General features: G+C 44.6%; 1 protein-coding gene across 1 annotated transcript in view; it reads left to right on the forward strand.

The window, feature by feature from the left end:
• The first annotated feature begins 337 nt into the window (after positions 1-337).
• JAM3 (junctional adhesion molecule 3) overlaps positions 338-22,518 on the forward strand; it is a 61,032-nt gene continuing 38,851 nt past the window's right edge. Inside the window, exon 1 of the mRNA XM_022556175.3 lies at positions 338-640. Coding sequence (XP_022411883.2) covers positions 511-640 — 130 coding nt within the window. The 5' untranslated portion in view covers positions 338-510. The remainder of the gene's footprint in view (positions 641-22,518) is intronic.

A 22,518-nucleotide genomic window follows, 5' to 3' on the forward strand; every position in this document is an offset into this window, starting at 1 on the left:
ATTCAGAAATCAGAGCAAAGAATTATCTTGCTTTTCTGCATAACAAACTATTTGGTATACCATCATGCTTTTGATCTAAAACAGAAACGAAGGATTATGTTTATTTTAGAAATACATCACTTTTATGTACTGTATAATGCACGTCTTGCTTATGTTTTATACAGATTTCAGCGCTTTCCCCTCTCATCACATTTACAGTCTGGGCCCCAAAAGAGGCGCAGACAATAATGCTTCCACAGTAACTGGGCTCCATCCTTATTTGTAAAATAAGAAGCACTTCATTTCTCAAATTTTAATGGAGCGTTCCTTCCCGGATCTGTAGTGACGGATTCATTTTATAGATGTGGAAATTAACCCCGCCCACTCTTGAACGCGCTCCTTCACCTCCTTCCACCAAATTCTTTGAAACAGACCCCGGGATCCCGGTCCAGAGCATCCCTGCCTCCATAGCAACCAGACTCGTCTCGGGCTTCCCGTGCACCATGGCGACGGCGCGCCGCCGTGGTCGCTATGGTGACCGGGGCGGGCGCAGGGCCGCGGGCAGGGCGCCTGCGCCGGGAGCGGGCCCTCGGCCCCTCAGCTGCTCTCGACATGGCGCTGAGGCGGCGGCCCGCGCTCGCCCTGCTGCTGCTCCTGCGGGGTGAGTCCGCGGGCCTCCGCCGGGCGCGGCCGGAGGGGTCCGGGCGGAGTGGGGGGCGGGCGCGGGGGCCCGGGGGTGGGCGGTGCGGTGGTTCCTGGGTTCAGGGAGGGGAATCCCGGGGATGCGGGGGTCCGGTCCATGTACGGGGTCAGGGATGTGGGGGTCCGGGAGGGGCGGGGAGCGGCCCCGAAGGTGCGGGGGCCCCAGAGGTGCGGGCCCCGGGTCGGGGTAGGGGGTGCGGGCCGGGGAAGAGGTGCGGGCGTCGGGGGTCCCAGAGGTAGGGAATCCTGGCGGTCTGGGGGTCTGGGTGCAGGGCGTCCCGGGGTGCGGGGTCCGGCCCGGGGCCCGTGGCCCTGCGCTCCATCACTCCTCGAACAAAGCCGACCCGTTCCCGGTCCCCTTTGTCCCGCCGGCGCCCAGCCCTGCAGCCCGCTCTGGAGTGGCCCGGGGGCGGCTCGGACGGGGCGTTGGTCTGTCCTTCCTCCCCCCAGCCCACCCCCAACACCTCCAACCCCCGGCTGGAGGCCCCGGGCAGCCGGACGGCGAGACCACACGCTGGGGGCCGTGGGCGCGCGCTAGGCGCTCGAGACCGCGGTCCCACGTAGTCCTCAGAGCAGAGTCCAGAGAGAGCACTGAGCCCGAAGTCTGCCCCCAGGAGTAAGGGACACTCAGACCCGGGGTCCCGAGCGCCGCGCCAGCCTCGCCTGGGGCATCAGCAGTTCCCCCCCGTTCTCGGGTCGGTCTGTGGTCTGCTTAGTTGCCATCGTCATCCCGTGATGTTTGCCAGAGTATACACAGCGAAGCCCCAAGTGACTGTTTGGGGGTGGGGTGGGCGGCGTACTAGGAAAACAAAGGCTTCTGTGTTGGAGGCTCATTGGGGGGTGGTCCTCGGGGGTGGCGTGAACAGTGAGGGTCCGGGCAGAAGCCGGGGAGCAGGGCTCTGTGATGAGGGCGAAGTTCAGGGAGTAGATGTTGTCCCTATGCTGTGCTTGAAAGTGGTTTCCACAAACGTGTGGTTGGGAGAGATGAATGATCAAAGGCTAGCCAGGGGACAGGGGTGTCAGGAATGTCCCCTCCCGGCTTTGTTGGTCACACTGACAGTGTCCTATTCACAGACTGGAACAACTCCCTATTGAGAAGATCTGTTCACATGAGAGTTTGCAGTTTTTATCGCAGAAACATTTGGCAGTTTAGTTCAGGAATGAGTTTCAAGTTGGTGGTTTGTTAGTAAAACTAGTGGATGCTAAGGCCTTCACACCCCCTTAACTTATTTTTTAAAAATTTCTTTTTAATTTAATTTTTTTTTTAACCACTGGACCGCCAGGAAAGTCCCCATTAACTTCTTATTTTGGTATCCCGGAGGGGCTACTTGTGTGCCTTTCTTAACGCTAAGGACTGGTATTCACCTGTAGAACACAGGAGGAATAATCACAGTTTTGCAAAATAGCACTAATGACAAAGAATAGAGGTGGTAGGATGTATTAATACACTTTGAAGGGATGTAGCTATCATTTTTAGTAGGGAGCTCTTTTCTGTTATTTGCTTATGCTCTAAATATACAGTAATATCTTGAAAATTGTATTCGGTCACAGGGCATCACAGCTGTGTCTCCTTTATTTTCATGATTACACTTTTCAATTGCTATTATTTATGCGTGTTCGCATTTTAAAAAAAATCTGGTTCCTGATATAATACAAACATTCTTTATTAGCTACCCTTTGCCAGGCTCTGTTATAAAAATTTAATATGTATTAATTTAATATTGATAACTCTAAAAGGTTGTTAGTATCATTTTGCCCATTTTGTGGACTAAGAAACAAGTACGGAGAGATTCAGTAACTCGCTCAGGGTGACATCCCATGTGTTTCAGATGTGGAAATCAACCATTTGTGTTAATCCATTTTTTTGGCTACTTGTACTATTCTGTTTGACATGGAGTCCTTGTTATGGATCATTTTAACCAGATTTTTAAATGTTCAACGCTGCGTGGTTTGTAGATAAAAGTATTCTTTTGTTGAATTGGTGACAGGTGCAATTCATCTTTGCAAATGTTATATACCACATGTCTTCTTTGAATGATTATGTGGTAATTATTGTTGGGTTTCCAAATCTTTTGATGTCCTAGAGAAGTGCTTCATTTAGAGTTAAAACAGTTACAGTTTGTGTATTCTTGGGGTAAGACAATTTGTGTGTGAAAGTTTAGCAAAATCTGAAAATCATAATTTCCAGGACATTTTTGAAAAAAATTGTAAATTTTCCATTTGCATATGTTTGGACCTCTGAAACATTTTTAAATGACCTATTTTGTGTTGTTTTCAGTCTTTTGAATTAATTATATCTGACTGATACAAGCGTTATCAGACATGCATGTGCATGTGTGTGTTCAGAAAAACAAGGACCACCTGCCCTGAAGCATGCCCCGCTTCAGATCAGCTGTTCATTCCTGAAGGGCCTGTTGAAGGCATTTGTTCTGAGTGCTTCAGGCTGGGGAGACTGAATGGGCAGCTATTAGAGATTCTTAATCACAAGTAATTGCAGCGGTACCTACAGACAGAGTGTTCACACGCCCAACCCCAAGCTCTGGGAAACTTGCTCTTAAGGCAGCCTGGCGGGGTAGGCTTAAATCAGTTCTTTTGAAAGAAACCAGATTTGTATTAATAGCCCACTTTTTGAGATGGCCATATAATGTGACTGAAGAGGCTGTGGATTTAGTACAATCCAGCCAGCAGCTGTTAGCGATGTAATCTTAGCAAATTCCTTCTCCATAAATTCTTTGCATTTTTTCACAAGCACAAGTGGAGTAAAACAAAGGAAAATTTGTGTGTGGATGAAGTCAGGATGTATGGAGTCTGCTAAGTGATACCCTAGTCATGACACTGGATTCTCTTTAAGACAAGTGTATAATCAGGTGGTGAATGTGATGCTGTTAGGGCTGAAGCCGAGTTCACATCTCCTGTGTTTGCCCCCTGGATGCTCACAGTACATGCAGATAGCTTCAGTGGAGTCGAAAGGGTTCCTGAAAGAAAGTTTTGGTAAGCACATTCTTTTACACCTAGTTTAGTAAGGACAGCATCCACTGTGGTTCTATATGTGGAGATCTAAGGCCTTAATTTTCTGCCTTTTCCCACATGTCATGACACACACAAAGCTTCCTGAGAATTAGCCCTTGTTTCTGATGGCTAGGAATGCTGTAGTACTTTGTGTTGGTGTGTCTTCTTTGTTTTTAAGTAATATCTACTATGTGTTATATATATATATTATTTTTCCCATGAGTAGTTAATATGTACAGCTGAGGTTTCAAAGCTGTTTGTGTAGAAACATCTAACTCGTTAATAGATTAGGACTATACAAACATTTTTTTCTTATGCCATCTTTCATTTTCACAGCATCCCAAGGCTTCTATGGTTCAGCTTTCTTTCTGCAAAATATTGCTCACATCAAGTTCTTCCATGTTCACGTTGTCTGCTTTGCCCAACTTAACCTCAGCTCACAGTGATCTTTACTGTCTCTGAAGCGTAGCTTGTAGTTTGTAGTTCTGTTCAGTACAACAGACATTTACTGAGTATCTGTAATATGTCCTTCATGCTAGGGGTGCAGAAAGGAATAAGGCATCCCAAGCCCTTGAAGAGCCAGGATTATTGCATGCCGAATTATGTTGCGCTTTAGTTGTTGGGTGTAAATGCATTTTATCTTCTCAGTGTTATTAAAAATTCATTGGGAACAGAGGCTGAATTTAATTTCTTTTGTATCTTTCCAGGGACTATAGTAAGTATTGCCTTTGTCACTTGAAAGTCAGTTAACATTTCTTAAACACTTCCTATGCGTCCAAGCACTTTTTTATGTATCTTATCTCCAGTGACCCCAGAAACTTCTGGAAATTCTTGGTTTTTACTACAGTAAAAACAGGAGTTTTTGTGGAAGAACGAGAATGGCATTTCTTGACTTGGTTTACTTTAAACATCTTCTTTCCTTCATCTACTCTATGTAGTTATATGAGGCTATGAAGAAGAAAAACATGGGGAAATGCTTGTGGAGTCATTTAAGTAACACAGTCATACACCATAGGATTCCAATTACACAAAACATCTTTTCCTTAGAGGAAAAACATCTGGAAGATAGTGAACCAAAATGATAGGTGCTGTCTTTGAGTAGCAGGTCTTATGGCTGATTTTTTTTAAAAAATTATTATTTATATACTTTGGCTGTGCTGTGCAGCATGTGGGATCTTAGTTCCCCGAACAGGGATCGAACCTGTGCCCCCTGCAGTGGAAGCGCAGAGTCCTAACCACTGGACCACCAGGTCTTACGGCTGATTGTTTTCTACTTTTCTCTTGTTTTTCTGACTGATTCTTTTGGGTTTTTTTCCCCCTAGTTTTCTTTGATAAGGATTTTTTTAATATAATGAAAACAATTGCATTTTGGGGGCCTCCTAGACAAAATAGTGGAATTTTAAATTTGACACTTAGTAAAGATTTTCTTTTAAAGTGGGAAAACTTAGTTAAAAGTGATAGCATGTGATTGTGGCTTTTTCTAGCTCCTGAATTAATGTCAGCTGCAGTGCAAGAAGGACGGGCAGCCTTGAAGTTGGGTTTGATCACGCATTCTTTGTGACCCATTTGAGAGATTTGCTGTTCCTGGCTCTTGGGTTGGGCAACCAGCTGTGGCATCCTCAGCAAGTGCTTAGCTGGAAAACTGAAAGAGGGTTGATGAGAATACCTGCCTCTTCCTTTTTTTGAACAAACAAACGGAATCATCTGAGTAGCTGCTTTGCTCTGCCTTTTCGGCATCAGCCCGTGTTTACTGGACCCCTCGTTCGTGCCAGCCGGGCAGCTCCTGGGGGACTGTTTTCTTTGTCTTGGGTGATACAAATACCAGGCCAAATTGACTTCCTTGGGAAACAGACTCTGAAAGATGTTTCCTGAAGTAAGCTGACAGCTGAAGTTCCCTTATCACTTCTTCCTGCCCACCAGGACTTCCTCGTGGGATGTCTTTCTCTAAGGAAAATATTTGACGTCTTTAGAATGAAGTGCAGCTGTCTGGAGGATTACAAGGAATGCAGCACATCCTAAGACAACTGCCTTTTCTTTCCTTTTTTCTTTTTTTTTTAAATTTGGTGCTATGTTTTTCCTCTAAAGTGTCTCTATCAGGGCTCTGGAGCTCAATCAGCCAATCCATCATTATTAGGCAAAAATCTCCGTTTTCATGGCAGTAGAGCTTTCCACAGGCAGAACAGGGACAGCTGAGATAAGCGCTTCCCCAGACCAGAAACATCACACAGTTTAGGTAGTTAATGAACAGAGTAGCACTTTGGGTAAATGTTTTACGTGTTCAGAAGTGAGAGCACTTACTTTGGGCTGGCCTGGTAGAGGAAAATTTCAAGAAGCAGCTGGACTTTGGGCAGTAATTTGGTTGACTTAGTGCAGATTTTTGGGGAATGGGCGTGTTAGGGGCCAGTGAAGTGGAGGAAACACCGTGGCGTTGGGAATGCATCTGTTGTATTTTGGGACCAATGAGTTATCGTAATGATAACTAATATCAGCTGCCAGGCACTGCAGAGAGCGCTACGTTAGGGGGTCTTAGCCCATGTCAGCGGCCAGTCCCTATAGGGCTCACATTGCAGGTGCTGAACCTGAGGCTCAGGCAGGTTAGTTACCTGGCCCAGGTCACAGCTGGTAAGTTGAGGAGCCAGATAGATGGTCATGGACCTTATTATGTAGGTTCTAGAAATTCATGTGGCAGTTTGAAGCAGGAAGTGATCTGATCAAATGATTTTACATGTGTTGGACTGATATTACATTCAAGATGGCGGGAGAGGGTAGGTCAGTTAGGAAGCTTCTAGAATAGTTCACAGTCACTCCCTTTAGGGTAGGTCTCTTGATGTTGAATTCATTTTTCTTTATATCTGAAAATATCTTTATTTTCATCTTGTTCTTGAAGTATAGATTTACTGGGTATGTAATTTTAGGTTGACAGTTATTTTGACTTGGAGCCTGGGCTCCATTACACGGATGCTTTCTGGTTTCCATCGTTCCTGTTGTGAAACCTGCAGTCACGTCATCAGCCTGTCTTTCTCCAGCCACTTTAAAGATCTTGTCTTCTCTTTGGCGTTCTGAAATGTTACTATGTGTGTCTAGGGTGCATTTCTTTTTAATTATTCTACTTGTTAGTTTGTTATACTTTGTGTATCTGTGACTTTATATCTTTCTGGAGAATTCTCAGGTAGTGTGAGTTCAAATACTGCCCAGCTTCTATTTTCGTAACTCTTTCCTTTTGGAACTCTGATTAGATATATTCAGTCTTCCATCTTCCAAGACTGTCAGCCTTTCTGTTGTAATTTCATGTTCTTCTTTCTTTGTGCTGTTCTGGGTTATTTATTTAGTTTTGTTTTACAATTGTTTCTTTTGCCAGCCATGTCTAATCTGTTATTTAACCAATGTATGAAGTTTTTTTTTTAACCCATTATATTCATTTCTAAAAGTTTACTTGATTCTTTTTATAATCTGGTTTCTTTTGCCTGCTCATTTTCACTCCTTTTTAATTTTATTTATTTTTTTAAAAATAAATTTTATTATTTATTTATTTATTTTTGGATGCGTTGGGTCTTCTTTGCTTCGCACAGGCTTTCTCTGGTTGTGGCGAGCGGGGGCTACTCTTCGTTGTGGTGCACAGGCTTCTCATTGCGGTGCTTCTCTTGTGGAGCATGGGCTCTAGGCGTCCAGGCTTCAGTAGTTGTGGCTTGTGGGCTTCAGTAGTTGAGGCTCACAGGCTCTAGAGCACAGGCTCAGTAGTTGCGGTGCACGGGCTTAGTTGTTCCACGGCATGAGGGATCTTCCTGGACCAGGGCTCGAACCCATGTCCCCTGCATTGGCAGGTGGGTTCTCCACTGCGCCACCAGGGAAGCCCTTACTTTTTTATTTTTAAACATTTCACGCACAGCTGTTTTATATTCTGCATGTGAGACTTCAAATATCTGACGTTCTTGGGGGTCTAAATCTAATGTTTGTTGTTTCTTATGAGTCTTACTTGCAGTGACTTGTTTTTCTTTACTTGTAAATGACGTTTGGTTGATCGCAATCTGTGCAGATCTGGGGACGCTTTGTGTGAGAGACATGGTCATCTGGGAGGGCTTTCAGGGCCTGGCAGTGTTTGGAAGTCTCAGGCTCAGCTCTGCCTTCCTGCTGGCCCATTGGCGCAGTCTCCCTAATGACCCTCAGGGTCATGCCCCACCCATCCTATTATTTTCTGGGTTCAGCCTACAGCTATTTTACCTGCTGCGTTAAAGATCGCCCCCTTCTCGAGAGCCCAGAGGTGCAGTAAAAACTGCAGTTTGCTTGCGTGGGCTCTCCAAAGTTGGAGTGCCGAGGCCTTTTGGAGAAGCTAACCCACAGCTGGAGCTGGAAACAAGAACCTCGGCTTTACCTAATGTAGGCCCCCTTCTATATAACTTAAGGGTCACACACCTTCCTTTAAAAGTTTATATTCTGAAGGTAATGCTTTTGTTTTCATTTTTCAAGTATAAAATGAAATTAAAATATTGGCTCTGCTTTTTCAGAGCACATGTACACCCACGAAGGTCTGATAGGGTTGGGGGAAGGGGTTGAATGAGTCTTGCTAAGCATCAGTGCTGTCAGGATGGGGCTGTCCTGTTATAAAGACATATATATACCCAACTGCACAGCCGTTATCCCCATCCTTGGGTGGGTTTATCTGAAGAGTAATGAGCATTGATCATTTGAAACGCAGCAACTTAAAATTTGGAGAATTACTGCTGTCCCACACTATACAGGTGTCTGGGACAGCAGCTCCCCACTCTGCTGGTAACAGGACAGGTGAAGAGCTCTCCAGGTTTTCAGATTCAGATGCCTACAGGGTGAGGTGAGAGGGACCACCCATCCCAGGCTCCGCTGTCCGCTGCCTCTCAGATCCTTTTCTGGGTGGAGGAGGGAGCACACGTGGGTGTCAGGAACTCTGGACCCACTTCCCAGCTTTGCATGTGATTCATTTGGGGACCTTGGGGAAATAATATTGGTTTTAATCCAAGTCGCTTGAAAGTAATTTAAGCAGCATTCCTCTTCCCCTACCACCAACACATTCACATTTCTTTCCCCTGTTAGATAACTCACAGTGTGAATTTCAGATCCAAAGAAGTGGTTTTATGGGAATACAAGAGAATTTTTAACTGATTCGTTGAATTACTTTATTTGTTAATTGAAAATTCATTTGAAGGTTTTGAAAGCCCAGTTCATAGAAATGTCTTCCTCTTCTGAAAGTTTGCAAGTTTTTAGAGCCGGGTAACCTTGGTTTGAAGCCCTCTTCTACTCCAAGAGGTTAGGAAATTACATCTTTCAGAAGCTCAGGTTTTGTGTTTGTTTTGTTTTTTAATCTGCTACAACCTTACTTACTGGATCTAGTGTTTTAAGAGTTCCTGTGTTTGTTTACCAGGAAGAAAAAAACAGACCACTATTTGGTTGGGTTGGTAATCTGTTGTTTGATATCTAGTGTCAGATATGGAGTTTTCACTCTGACCGTATTTGGTCTCACTTTTAAGTCCACTGCCGGTAGAGAACGTTAGCCGTGAACCTCTAGAGCAGTGGTTCAGTAAGAACAAATGTTTGTGTCTTTAATTCACCAGGTCCTGTTTCAGACCTTCATCTGTGGAGTAGTTTATGTCAGGAACACCGTGTAGATGATGGAAGTTATGGCCCTTTTTTCCAAATAGTACTTTCATGTACATATGTGGAAATTTTATATACTATTTGGGGGGTTACAACCCCCAAAAGATCATCTGTGACCTCAGGTTGAGAGGCCTCCTCGAGGGCCCAGGGTCCCTGGAGTGTGTGTCTTCTGAAGTAGATGCTGACTGCATGCAGAGCTCAGGACTGGTATACAAGTGTGTTCTTTTATTATTCTGTTATTTCTTCTTTCCCTTAACTCCGTCCCAGCCTGACTTCTGGGAGGCTGTGTTATGGATGGTGACTGTCCGTGTGAAGCATCTGGTCGTAATTTCCGTACATTTCCAGTTTAGCTCACTCTGTGGGTAGGTCAGAGGGAAGACTTTGATTTAAATGGAAAACAAAGTATGCACGTGGCTTCAGAGATGCTTAATTCTGCGATTCTGCAGTGCTCTGTCGTGTCAGCACAGCTCCAGGAGGTGTGCAGGGTGAAGCCCCAGGAAAAACAGAGAAACCCTTGCTGGAGCTGCGTTTCCATCTCCCTTGGTGTCCGTGTCTGTGTCTGTCTGTCTCTACCCTAGGCAATGGTGATGAGAGAACAGGCCTAAAGGACGTCTTGTGACGTTGGATGAGGGATCTGGCCCTTGCTGAAGCCAGAACAAATACCCTCCCGGTGGCCCCGTGGCTGACCCTCCTCCCCTGCCCCCTACATGTGGTTTGCAGCACAGAGGGCTGCTTCCCCTGGGCATCCTCAGGCTGGTGACTTTCTCTGGGACGAGTGCGTTTTCGTGTTTTGTTCCCTCTTCCACTAACACATTTGCTTTCTGTGCTGTTCTCGGCAGGTACGTTTTCTATGTGCAGAGTAAATAAAACGTGTTAGGACTTTGGTGTTTCTGTCCTTGTGCGAGCAGCGCCTTTCAGCTCCCAGTTTTTTCTTTTCTTTTCTTTTCTTTTTCGCGGCACGCGGGCCTCTCACTGTCGTGGCCTCTCCCGTTGCGGAGCACAGGCTCCGGATGCGCAGGCTCAGCGGCCATGGCTCACGGGCCCAGCCGCTCCGCGGCATGTGGGATCTTCCCGGACCGGGGCATGAACCCGCGTCCCCTGCATCGGCAGGCGGACTCTCAACCACTACGCCACCAGGGAAGCCCTCAGCTCCCAGTTTTGAAGCTACTTCTCACAAAACTTGGAGGAAGACTCTTTAACTGGCGCTCAGAGACTCCAGTCTGGGGTCCTGTCTTGGCTCTCCTGCCCTGCCCCGCAGGACTGGGCTGTACAAGTCCTGGGCTCCAGCAGGGGCGCTGCCTTCACGGGAGAATCACCGGGTTTGGGCTTCGGGTGGCGGAGACGAGGCACTTTGGCGTCCACACCACCCCTCTCCGTAGAGGATTTGGGTTCTAGAGAAACGTAGCCTTTTCCTTTTCTTTTACAAGATAATGGCTGTGTCATAAAGAGAAAATTGACCCTAAGAGTGTATTCACTCATTTCAGTGTTGTTGGGGAAATCACGTGATTTGGAGCATGGTCTTGGGCTCTGTAGAAGTGTTCCATCACTGTCTCCTGAATCATCCTTGTGTGTCGCCATTTGTTTTATTGTCATGGCCCATCTACCCCAGTGCAGATCACCCTCTTTCTGTTCAGTTCCACTCATTCCCTGGTATCCAGCTCAACACACTTCTCTGTAAAGGCGTTTTTAGGTCTCTAGCCTGTAGCGATCTCTTCCTTTCTGAATTCCTGTTCATCAGGAAGAACGTAAGCTACACCAAGGTTTGAATCTCAGCTCCACTGTAGGACTTGTCCATGTCAATCTCCTTACCTATAAAAAAGCAGAAAAACGTATAACTTTGTAGGATTGTTTTGCAAACCAGTGACTATATATAGTGTTCCTATCAAAGTTATCTATGTGAGTGCTAACAAAAATTACACTGATCGATATAGTAAAATTAAAATTAATTACATAATTAAGTGCTTAGCAGAGGGCCTGGTATAATAAGCTCTCAGTGCTGGGTTTTAGAGATTTACTGTCACTACTAACTGTTGATGCTGCTGCTAATACTCCTATTACTACTTTACTACAATTCATTTAATCCTCAATTAATCAGAGGCAAATGGAAAATGAACCTTATCAAGTGTAGGCTTTTGGACTCCTCCATTACAAGGAGGCCCCTTCCAAGGCCCCAGGTTTCATCCTAGCAGTGTCCTCAGATTTGCAGAACTTAGACGCCTTAGCTATAATCAGGTAAGACTGTTCTCTTCTTCCCCTCTGCTGCCTTCGTGGCCTTGCACTGGCCCAGCAGGGAGAGGTGAGTGTCTGTTCTTAGTTGTGGTTTGGGAAAGGGGCAGGGGGTTCACTAGCCATTTTAGATGGGGGCCGGCACGTATTTCTATTCAAACAAATTACAACCTGGACAGATGAGAAACCAGGGCCTAATTTGTATGTTTCTTAATTGTTATTTTAAATAATTTCGAGTCAGAAGACCTGGTTTCTACCTTGGCCTCTGACACTTTCAAGTTTTGAGGCTGTAATTGTCTCCTAATATATCCGAGCCCTCTTCTCTTTATCTATAGATAAATACCCACTTTACAGGACTCTTAGGTGCATCAGGTGAGACTGTACGTGAACGTGGTCCTGTACATTATAAAATGCTATGCGGATGTAAACAGTGTCATTCTTGGCTTTATTCCCCTTGGGTTCTAGGATTTTATTAGTCCTCTGGTTCTTTTTTTTTTTTTAATTTTTATTGGAGTATAGTTGATTAACAATGTTGTGTTAGTTTCTGCTGTACAGCAAAGTGAATCAGTTATACGTACACATATATCCGTTCTTTTTTAGATTCTTTTCTCATATAGGCCATTGCACAGTATTGAGTAGAGCTCCCTGTGCTATACAGCAGGTCCTTATGAGTTATCTATTTTATATATAGTCCTCTGATTGTTTAGGTTACAAACCGAATTTAGAGGAACTTTCTCCTATTAAAGCTTCCCTGATGCCTTATTTTGATGAGATAGCAAGTTTTTACATTTAGTTTTTCTGTGTAGGAAAGACATTTCATCTAAAGTACATATTGGTGTCCTGATTTTTTCTTAGAAAAACAAAAATCCAGTTTTAAGTTTCAAGAGTAAAGAAGAAATTATCTGACATTCTTGGATTTAAAAAGTGGTTCAGTGATATTTGTAGAAAAGATTAGACCTCTTTTGCTTGGGGACATTTTCAGGCCTGCACTAGCAAACTTTGAATAATAAAAAGTTTCAGTGGAAATTCCAGCATATCTTTAAGTAGAGGAGCTGCCAATATAAATCAGTGTGTTTACATTAAAAATAAGCATCTTTTTAGATAAATAGCTATGAAGAATGGATGAGTTCAGGACAAGAAAATGTCACGTGAGTATATAGGCCTCAGTATCCACAGGAATCCCGTGTCCTGGGACCAGGGTGCCACGTGATGGTGGGCGCCCTCAGCTGCGGGCGTGTCCAGAGAAAGTAGGGGAGAGAGTGAAAGAAAGCCCTCAGGAACTCAGCAAGTCACTGCCTCTGTTTAGACCCAAGGGGCGTGTAGTTTCCAAAAAGTGCTAAAACAGAGCATGCATTAGGCATGGAGTCTGGCCTCCCAGCTCTCCTGGGTTACGTCCCTGCTCAGTTCAGGGCATCAGCTGAAGAGCCGAGTCCTGCAATCCGCCTTGTTCCAGACCCGTGAGATAAGATTTAAAGCCATTCCCTCTTCCTACGAGGGATGCTGGTGTCGGACGTCTGTGGAGGAGGGAGCCGTCTTACAGGCCTGATTTCTCACCACCTGTCTGGTTACAGGAGGCCTGAGTTCACCCTGGTTTACACTTGGTCTCAGCAAGTCATCCAATCTTCTTTGTTAGCTTTATACCCAAAGAAGTAGTATTTACCCCTCAACTCAACAGACATGTAGGTTATAGAATTTTGGAGCCGAAAGAGACTGTGAGGGTTTCTCAAGCTTGGCGCTGTTGACATTTTGGGCAGGTTAATCCTTTGTTATGGGGGCGCTGCCCTGTGTGTTGTGGATGTTTAGCAGCACCCCTGGCCTCTCAGTGCCACTACTAGCACCCCCAGCTATGACACCCAGAGATGACTCCAGGTGATTCCGGGTGACCGGGGTGGCAGGGTCTCTGCAGTGGAAACCCTCTGCTGTGAGAGGCCCAGAGACGCGCAGTGCCCAGCTTGGGTCATGACTCCCGCCTGAGTGGGAGTGTGGAGCTACACCCACTTCCCAGTTTCCCCTACCTTAACACAGAGTGGAAATACCTCCTAAAAACTACCTGCAGTTGCTGCTCTGCGTTTCAGGGCGTTTTTGCACGTTGGATGGAGTCCTGGCTGGTCACCTGCTCCCTGCCTCGTGTGTGGGAACAGGGTCCTTAGCAACACCTTCACCTTAGATTAATGACATTCTCAACTCACGCTGCTGGGGTCTCTTTCGGGCATCAGTGACAAGTTCAGTGTCTGTTGCAGAGACACCTCCTGGCCTGGGCTGGCCTTGAGCGGGGAGAAGGCTGCCTTGTGGCTGTGAGTCAGCTCTACAGGTTTTTTTCTACTAGCGGAGAAGGAAGCATTGTCAGGAACGCAGAATCCAAACTACAAAGAATTAAGAACAATTTAAAACTGTATTTTACTTGAAATAATATTTGTTATATTTCTGACCAGAGAACGTTTACTTCAGGTTTACGTTTTCTTGCTTTTTTTTTCTATTACAAGATGCCACTTTAAAAATCTCCCAAATCATGGAAAGTCATTTTAAGGTGTGATCTTCAGGTTTTTTAATTTAAAACCTATTCTTAGTTTTCCTCTTCCAGATCTGTGCCCTTCTTGGTGCCGTAAGATGGATACTGAGTTCTTGCCTTTATTAAGGGCTCTAGCCCTTGAGTTCGTGAACATTTCATGCTTCCGCAGTTGTGAGCACGGTTTCATCTTTTCCAGTCATTTCCCGTCCGTGACAAACCTGTCCACTTTGTAGGGCGCACGGGAAACATCCCCCTTGAGCTTCGCCACTTCATTCCCCAAACCTCAGGGTCCCCCACCCCCACCCCCTGGGTCCAGTCCGTATTTATTGAGTGACTGCTGTATGCACAGGGCATCACGATGAGGTGTGGCCAAGGCCGTGCCCCTCCCCGCCCGGGGAGGAGACAGCGCTGGCCGCTTCTTCCACGCCCTGTGGGCCTCTGCCTGCCTGCGAACGCACGCGGAGGCTGTGGTGTAGACTGCGGCGTAGACGGCTGTTGTCTAAGGAGAGAGCCAGAAAGTTCACCTTCGGAGAGGAAGGCTCAGCGCTTCCAAGCTAACAAAAGTCTTCCGTTGGAAAGAGGTCTGTTAGTGAAGCAAGGTAGTTCTTACAAAAAGCACAGTAACCAAAGCCAGATAAAACCCATTAGAAGGTTCACGTGAGATATTCGGAATTTGCAAAATTAGCTTTAATGAGCCGGGAAGGGTGCGAACTGTTTCTTCCAGGGCAAGATCTGCTTTTCCCAGGCATGTAAAGCCAGAACCAGCGGTCCCTGAGCCGAAAGGCTCCCAGGCCGAGTTCCCTGTGCGGTGGGTCGGTGTCACCTGTCACAGGTGGGAAGCCTTCCGCCGCATCCATCACCCCAGGGCACCATCGGGGCCCTCAGCTGACGACTGGCTGTGAATTAGACCAATAGCACTGCCTTCTCTTGTGTTTTCAGGCCTGATTTTTATGGTCTTCTGAAGAGCCAGCGCTGGCCCCCTCCTCCGACCTCCTGCAGAGTCGGCTCTGGGCTGGGGGGCCGGTTACAGCAGCACCAGCCTGGAGGGCGCCGAGGCCGCTCCTGGTCTAGATGTTCTTTTCCTCACCCCCGCCCTCTACGTGGTGGAGGGTCCGGTGCACGCGGTGAAACATGATGCAACCGGCCGGGTGAACTCTCCCCAAGCTTCTGCTTCCATTAGGAGAGGGCTTTGAGGTGACCCCCTGTCCCCCTTTTTAGTGCCTTTCTCTGGACCTTCCGTGGAATGACCACTTTTCTGATCCAGACGAGTTTCCGGGACTTAATTGCAAGGCCCCGCGTTTCCGGAGGCATGGCTGCTCCCCCACTGCCCCTGCACCAGCCCCACCCCAGGGCCCAGGGTCCACCCACACAGCCTTTCCTGATGACGAGGGGGCGCCACGCAGGGGAAGCACAGTGCTTTTCAGGCCCAGATGACGAGGAAGATCCCTCAGGAAGCTGTACGCTGAACGGGGTGGGGGTGGGAGGTAGCAGGATGAAAAAACCTGTCATCAGGCTCCCGTTAGCTCTAAGACCACCTTGCGGTCCCGCTCTTCGTTTGTGTGTCCCAGCAGGCGGCGAGCTGGTACTCCTTGGCGGCAGCATGCGTGGAACTGCACGCGGCAGGACAGCAGCCCGGGCAAGAGTGCACGTGTGGGGCCGCGCTGACCCTCTCCGCGGGTCCTCCTCTCTGTTTGGGGGGCGGTCATCACAGTGCTGCCTCACGGGGCTGCCCGGAGGACTGTGAGAGCCCAGAGCCTGCAGGGGCCGGTGCTTGACACGCAGGCATGCTCCTGAGGACGTCGGTGCGCGTGCGTGTGTGAGAGATGGCGCGCAGCCCTGTATCTGTGTGGACATCTGTAATTCATGTCATGTACACACACACACTGCATTCTTGTTTAGTGTATGGCTGTAGTTTTGACTTGGAACCTGCATGTCATTCCTGTTCCCGAGTGTACAGCTCATTTTAAATTGCTTTCCTGTGTTAAATGTTGCCACATGAGAGGGCTGCTTGTCACGTACAAGCTATTTTCTGTTTTTAGAGACCTGCTGTCTTCCTTGGTTCTGAAACCGCCCTCGCCTTCATGTGATAAGGAGGCTGGGGAGGAGGGAGGAGAGGCTGGACCCGGATAGCCGAGTTGCTTGGCTCAGGGAATACGCTGGGCCTGAGTTATAACTGGGAGATTGGGCATGTGGGTATCCTGTTAATTTATGGATCTCCAGAAACGAAAAAATGAAACACTTGTCTGCTGAGACAAATTATCTAAAAAGAACACAGAGATTCCTGCTTTATTATTTATCTGGAATGAGAACAACACATTTTTTTCAAAGCTCCAGTTTGCTTTTTCCATTTCATTTTGCAAGTTATTTATTTTTGAGAAATGAAAATCAAATACATTTAAGGTGCATGTATATGTGCCATGTAATTTTTTTTAATTGGATTATAGTTGTTTTACAATGTTGTGTTAGTTTCAGGTATATAGCACAGTGATTCAGTTATTTTTTTTCAGATATTTTTTCCCTTACAGGTTATTACAAAACATTGAGTATAATTCCCCGTGCTATACAGTAGGACCTTGTTGTTTATTTTATATAGTTTGCTTTCTTAAAAATTTTATTTATTCTTTTGGCTGCATTGGGTCTTCGTTGCTGCACGTGGTCTTTGTCTAGTTGCAGCGAGCAGGGGCTACTCTTTCGTTGCAGTGTGTGGGCTTCTCATTGCAGTGGCTTCTCTTGTTGTGGAGCACAGGCTCTAGGCACGCGGGCTTCAGTAGTTGTGGCACTCAGGCTCAGTAGTTGTAGCTCATGGGCTCTAGAGTGCAGGCTCAGTAGTTGTGGCGCACGGGCTTTTTGTTGCTCCGTGGCATGTGGGATCTTCCCAGACCAGGGCTCAAACCCGTGTCCCCTGCATTAGCAGGTGGATTTTTAACTACTGTGCCACCAGGGAAGTCCTTATAGTTTGCTTTTAACTTGTGATTTTTAACCATTTCTGCACTTTGCCATTCTTTGCTTTATTCCTTGGTACATTGTAGGGTCCCATTTTAAAGTTCAAAGACAGGGCCCAAAACTTAATTCTGGCTGTGTGGGGAAGATTGTTACATGGTCTGAGAAAAATTAGGAGCTCCTTCCTTTTGAAAACTATGATTTTACTCACCCATAGGATCATGCAGAGGGACAGAAATGAAAGTGCTTGAATTGTCACTGGTGTCTTTCTGTAGCTGAGTTAAACAATGGATGTGTGGGGTGCAGGCAGGCGTGCAGCCCCGGTGTAGGAAAGGTGTAGTGAGGACAAAGCGGCATCTTCAGGCAACCGTGTTGGTCCTGTATCCTTATGCCCTAAGCTCCTCAGAAAGGAAAAAGTTCGGGTGCCCAGTCTTGGGAGTGAGGGCTCTGGCTTAGAGCTGCTGCATCCTTGTTCTGCAGGTCACCATGTCACAGGGCCACCCACCTGAACCTGTTTTTCAGTTTTGGAAACTTTTAGAAAACAGTTGAGATGTAATTGACATTTAATAAACCACACATATTTCGTGTAGTTTGATAAGTTTGGCCTGTACATGAAGTCCTGTGACTTCTGCCACAGTCAAGATTTTGGTCCTGTCCACCGCTACCAAGTTTCCTAGTGCCCCTTCCTCTCTGCCCACCGTCCCCATCCCACCCCATCCTGCCCTGGCCCCAGGCAACCACTTACTGTTTTCTTTCACTGCACGCTGGTTTGGATTCCACAGAGCTTTGTGTAAATGGAATCGTACCATAGGTACTCTTTCTCATCTGGCTTATTTCCCTCAGTATAATTATTTTGATGTGTTGCAGCAGCATCAGTAACTCACTTCTTTTTACGGATGAATGGAAATAACTGCAGTTCATCTGTTCATTGTTTATGGTTGTTTGTGTTGTTTCCAGTTTTTAGCTGTTACAAATAAAGTTGCTGTGAATATTTGTGTACCAGTATTTCTTTGAACATCATTCTCTTTGGTAGGTATCTGGGAAGAGGATGATATGTAGATAAATAGAATGAACCAAACGATAGGCATGTGTTTAAGGTCACTTCCAAAGCGACTGTGCCTTTACACTCCCGCCTGCAGTGGGGGAGAAACCCAGTTTCTCGCATCCTTGTTGCGAAAAGACTTGACCTAGTCAGTCTTTTTAGTTTTAACCATCCTAATAGGTGTGTAGTGGTGTCTCATTACTTTAACTTACATTTCAATAATGGCTAAGGATGGGGAGCATCTTTTCTTGTGTTTCCTTTCCATGACGCCTCTGTCTCAGTTACCCTACTCTTCCGCTTTGGGGTGAGAGCAGTAAGTAGATGAATGGGTGGGGCTGTGTTCCAGTGAAACTTTATTTATCCAAATAAACAAACAACAGCAAGAGAAAACAGGGAGCAGGATGTACACGGCCTTCGCATCATAGTTTGCTGACTCCTGACATAGATGATCCAGATGTCTGCAAATAAAGATAGATTTACTTCTTTTCCTATCTGGATGCATTTTAAAATTCTTTTCATGCCTGATGGCACTGGCTAAACTGTCCAGTACAGTGTTGACTGGAAATGGTGAGAGCAGATATCCTTGTCCTGTTCCTGATCTTAGGGGGAAAGCAGTCTTTTATCATGAATCATAATCAACCTTAGCTGTAGATTTGTTGTGGATACTGTTTATCAAGATTAGGAAATTCTCGGGGCTTCCCTGGTGGCGCAGTGGTTGAGAGTCCGCCTTCCAGTGCAGGGGACATGGGTTCATGCCCCGGTCCGGGAAGATCCCACATGCCATGGAGAGGTTAGACCCGTGAGCCATGGCCGCTGAGCCTGCGCGTCCGGAGCCTGTGCTCCGCAGCGGGAGAGGCCACAACAGTGAGAGGCCCGCGTACCACAAAAAAAAAAAAAAAAAAAAAAAAAAAAGATTAGGAAATTCTCTCAAGCTGGTTTGTTGATTTTTTTTTTTTTTTCTGTTATCTATCTCAGGAAGTTCTTTTCTATTCCAAAAATTTTTATCAGGAATGGTAGATAATGGTTAGATGGTTAATGGATAATGGTTAGATTTTGTCAGATTATTTTTGGATTTATTGAGAATGTCATATAGTTTTTCTTTTTTAGTATGATGAATTATATTAATTGGTTTTCAAATGTTTAGGCAAGCATCTGTGTTCATGAGATATATTGGTCTGTATTTTCTTTTCTTATAATGTGTCTAGTTTTGATATTGGGGTAATGCTGGCCTCATAGAATGAATAAGTTGGGAAATATTTCCTTTTCTTCACATTTCTGGAGCAGTTTGTTCAGAATTGGTATTATTTTTTCTTAAGATGTTTTGTAGAATTTACCAGTTAAGCTGTCTAGGCCTGGAGTTTGCTTTTGTGGGGAGGTTTTTAACCTCTATAAATTCTTCTTTTTTTTAAAAAAAAAAAAATTATTTATTTATTTTTGGCTGTGTTGGGTCTTTGTTGCTACGCACGGGCTTCCTCTAGTTGCGGCGAGCGGGAGCTACTCTTCATTGTAGTGCGCGGGCTTCTCATTGTGGTGGCTTCTCTTTGTTGCGGGACACAGGTTCTAGGTGCATGGGCTTCAGTAGTTGCAGCAGGCAGGCTCAGTAGTTGTGGCTCGTGGGCTCTAGAGCGCACGCTCAGTAGTTATGGTGCGCAGGCTTAGTTGCTCCGCGGCATGTGGGATCTTCCCAGACCAGGGCTCGACCCCGTGTCTCCTGCATTGGCAGGTGGATTCTTAACCACTACGTCACCAGGGAAGTCCCTAAATTCTTTTTTTTTTTAAATAGACATATAGATATTCATCTCTTTATTAAAGAGTAAAGGAAAGTAAAAGTACTCATAAAGTGAAACTCTGAGTGCAAGTTACTCATTTCTTCTTGAATGAGCTTTGGTGGTTTGCGTCATTCAAGGAATTTATTTACTCTGAGTTGTCAGATTTGTAAGCATAAACTTGCTCATAATGTTGTCTCAATGTTCTTTTAATGTCTGTGCAGTTGTAGTCACCCCTCTCAATTCTGACAGTGTTACTCTGTGTTTTCTATTTTTCCTGACCAGTCTAGGTAGAAGATCATTAATTTTGTGATCTTTCCAAAGCGCCACCTTTTGGTTTTATTAGTTTTTCTCTATTTGTCTGTTTTCTCTCTTGTGACCTCTGCTTTGATCTCTGTTATTTACTTTATTCCGCTTATTTTGGATACAATTTGCTTCTCTCTTTCTGCTGTCATAATGTAGAAGCTGAGATGGTTGATTTGAGACCTTCTCTTCTAATATAGGCCTTTACTGGTATAAATTTCACTCTACTGCTTTAGTGGCCTACCACAAATTCTTATGTCATGTTTCCATCTTCATTCAGTTTAAAATACTTTCTAATTTTCTTTTGATTTCTTCTTTGACCTATGGGTTATTGAAAATTATGTTATTCAGTCTACAAATATTAGGGATTTTTCAGATACTTTTCTGTAATTGATTTCTAGTTTAATTTTATAGCTAGAGAACAGACTTTGTATGACTTGAATTTTTAAAAATTTATTGTGGTTGGTTTTATCTCCCAGAATATGATCTACTTTGGTAAATATTCCATGTGCACTTGAGAAGAATGTGTATTTTACTGTCTTTGGGTAAAATGTTCTATAAATGTCAACTAAGTCACATTGACAGTGCTTTTTAAAATCTTCTATATCCTTACTGATTTTCTTTCTACTTGTTCTGTTAATTACTGAGAGAAGTGTACTGAAATGTACCCAATAATAACTGGATTTATATATCATATAACATAGCTTTGTTATTAGGTGCATAATTGTTTAACATTGTTATGTCCTATTAACAAATTGAAGAATAAAAATCATATGGTAATCTCAATATATGCAGAAAAAGCTTTTGACAACATTCAACATCCATTTATGATAAAAACTCTCAACACAGTGGGTATAGAGGGAACATACCTCAACATAATAAAGGCCATATATGACAGGCCCACAACTAACATCGTATTCAGTGGTGGAAAGGCAGAAGCATTTTCTCTAAGATCAAGAACAAGACAAGGATGCTGTCTCTCACCACTTTTATTCAACATGGTATTGGAAATCCTAGCCACATCAGACAAGAAAAAGAAAAGGAATCCAAACTGATAAGGAAGAAGTAAAACTGTCACTGTTTGCAGATGACATGATACTATACATAGAAAGTCCTCAAGATGCCACCAAAAAACTACTAGAGCTCATCAGTGAATTCAGTAAAGTTGCAGGATACAGAATTAATATAGAGAAATCTGTTGCACTTCTGTATACAAACAGTAAGCAATCAGAAAGAGAAATTAAGAAAAAAATCCCATTTACAATCTCATCAGAAAAGAATAAAATACCTAGGAACAAATCTATGGAGGTAAATTACTAGTACTCAGAAAACTATAAGACACTGATTAAAGAAATTAAAGATGACACAAACAGATGGAAAGATATGCCAAGTTCATGGATTGGAAGAATTAATGTTGTTAAAATGACTATACTACCCAAGACAATCTCCAGATTCATTGCAATCCCTATCAAAATACCAGTGGCATTTTCCACAGGACTAGAACAAATAATCTTAAAACTTGTTTGGAAACACAAAAGATCCCAAAGAGCCAAAACAGTCTTGAGAAAGAAGAACAAAGCTGGAGGTATCATGCTTCCTGATTTCAAACTATACTGCAAAGCTACAGTAATCAAGACAGTATGGTGCTGGCACAAAAACAGTTGCACAGATCAATGGAACAGAATAGAGAGCCCAGAAATTAACCCACACATATATGGGCAATTAATTTATGACAAAGGAGGCCAGAATATACCTCATCAATAAATGGTGTTGGGAAAACTGGACAGCTACACACAACAGAATCAAACTGGACTACTTTCTCACCATATACAAAAATAAACTCAAAATGGATTAAAGACTTAAATGTAAGACTGAAGCCATAAAACTTCTAGAAGAAAACATAGGCAGTACACTCTTCGATATCAGTCTTAGCAATATTTTTTTTCAATCTGTCTCTTCAGGCAAAGGAAACCAAAGCAAAAATAAACATATGGGACTACATCAAACTAAAAAGCTTTTGCACAGCGAAGCTTATCAACAAAGTGAAAAGGCCACCTAGTGAGTGGGAGAAGATATTTGCAAACGATATATCTGATAAAAGGTTACTATCCAAAATATAGAAAGAACTCATACAACTCAACATCAAAAAAGCCCCAAACAACATGATTAAAAAATGGGCAGAGGAGCTGAACAGACATTTTCCCAAAGAAGACATACTAATGGTCAACATGAAAGGTGATCACCATCACTAGTCATCAGGGAAATGCAAACCAAAACCACGATGAGATGTCACCTCACAACTGTCAGAATGGCTGTTATCAAAAAGACAACAAATAACAATGTTGGTGAGGATGTGGAGAAAAGGGAGCCCTCATGCACTTTTGCTGGAACATAAATTGGTGCAGCCACTGTGGAAA

Source organism: Delphinapterus leucas, chromosome 7 (genome assembly GCF_059928025.1).
Source record: "Delphinapterus leucas isolate spDelLeu-1000000601 "Yukka" chromosome 7, BTC_Dleu_Yukka2, whole genome shotgun sequence".
Classification (NCBI taxonomy): Eukaryota; Metazoa; Chordata; class Mammalia; order Artiodactyla; family Monodontidae; genus Delphinapterus; species Delphinapterus leucas.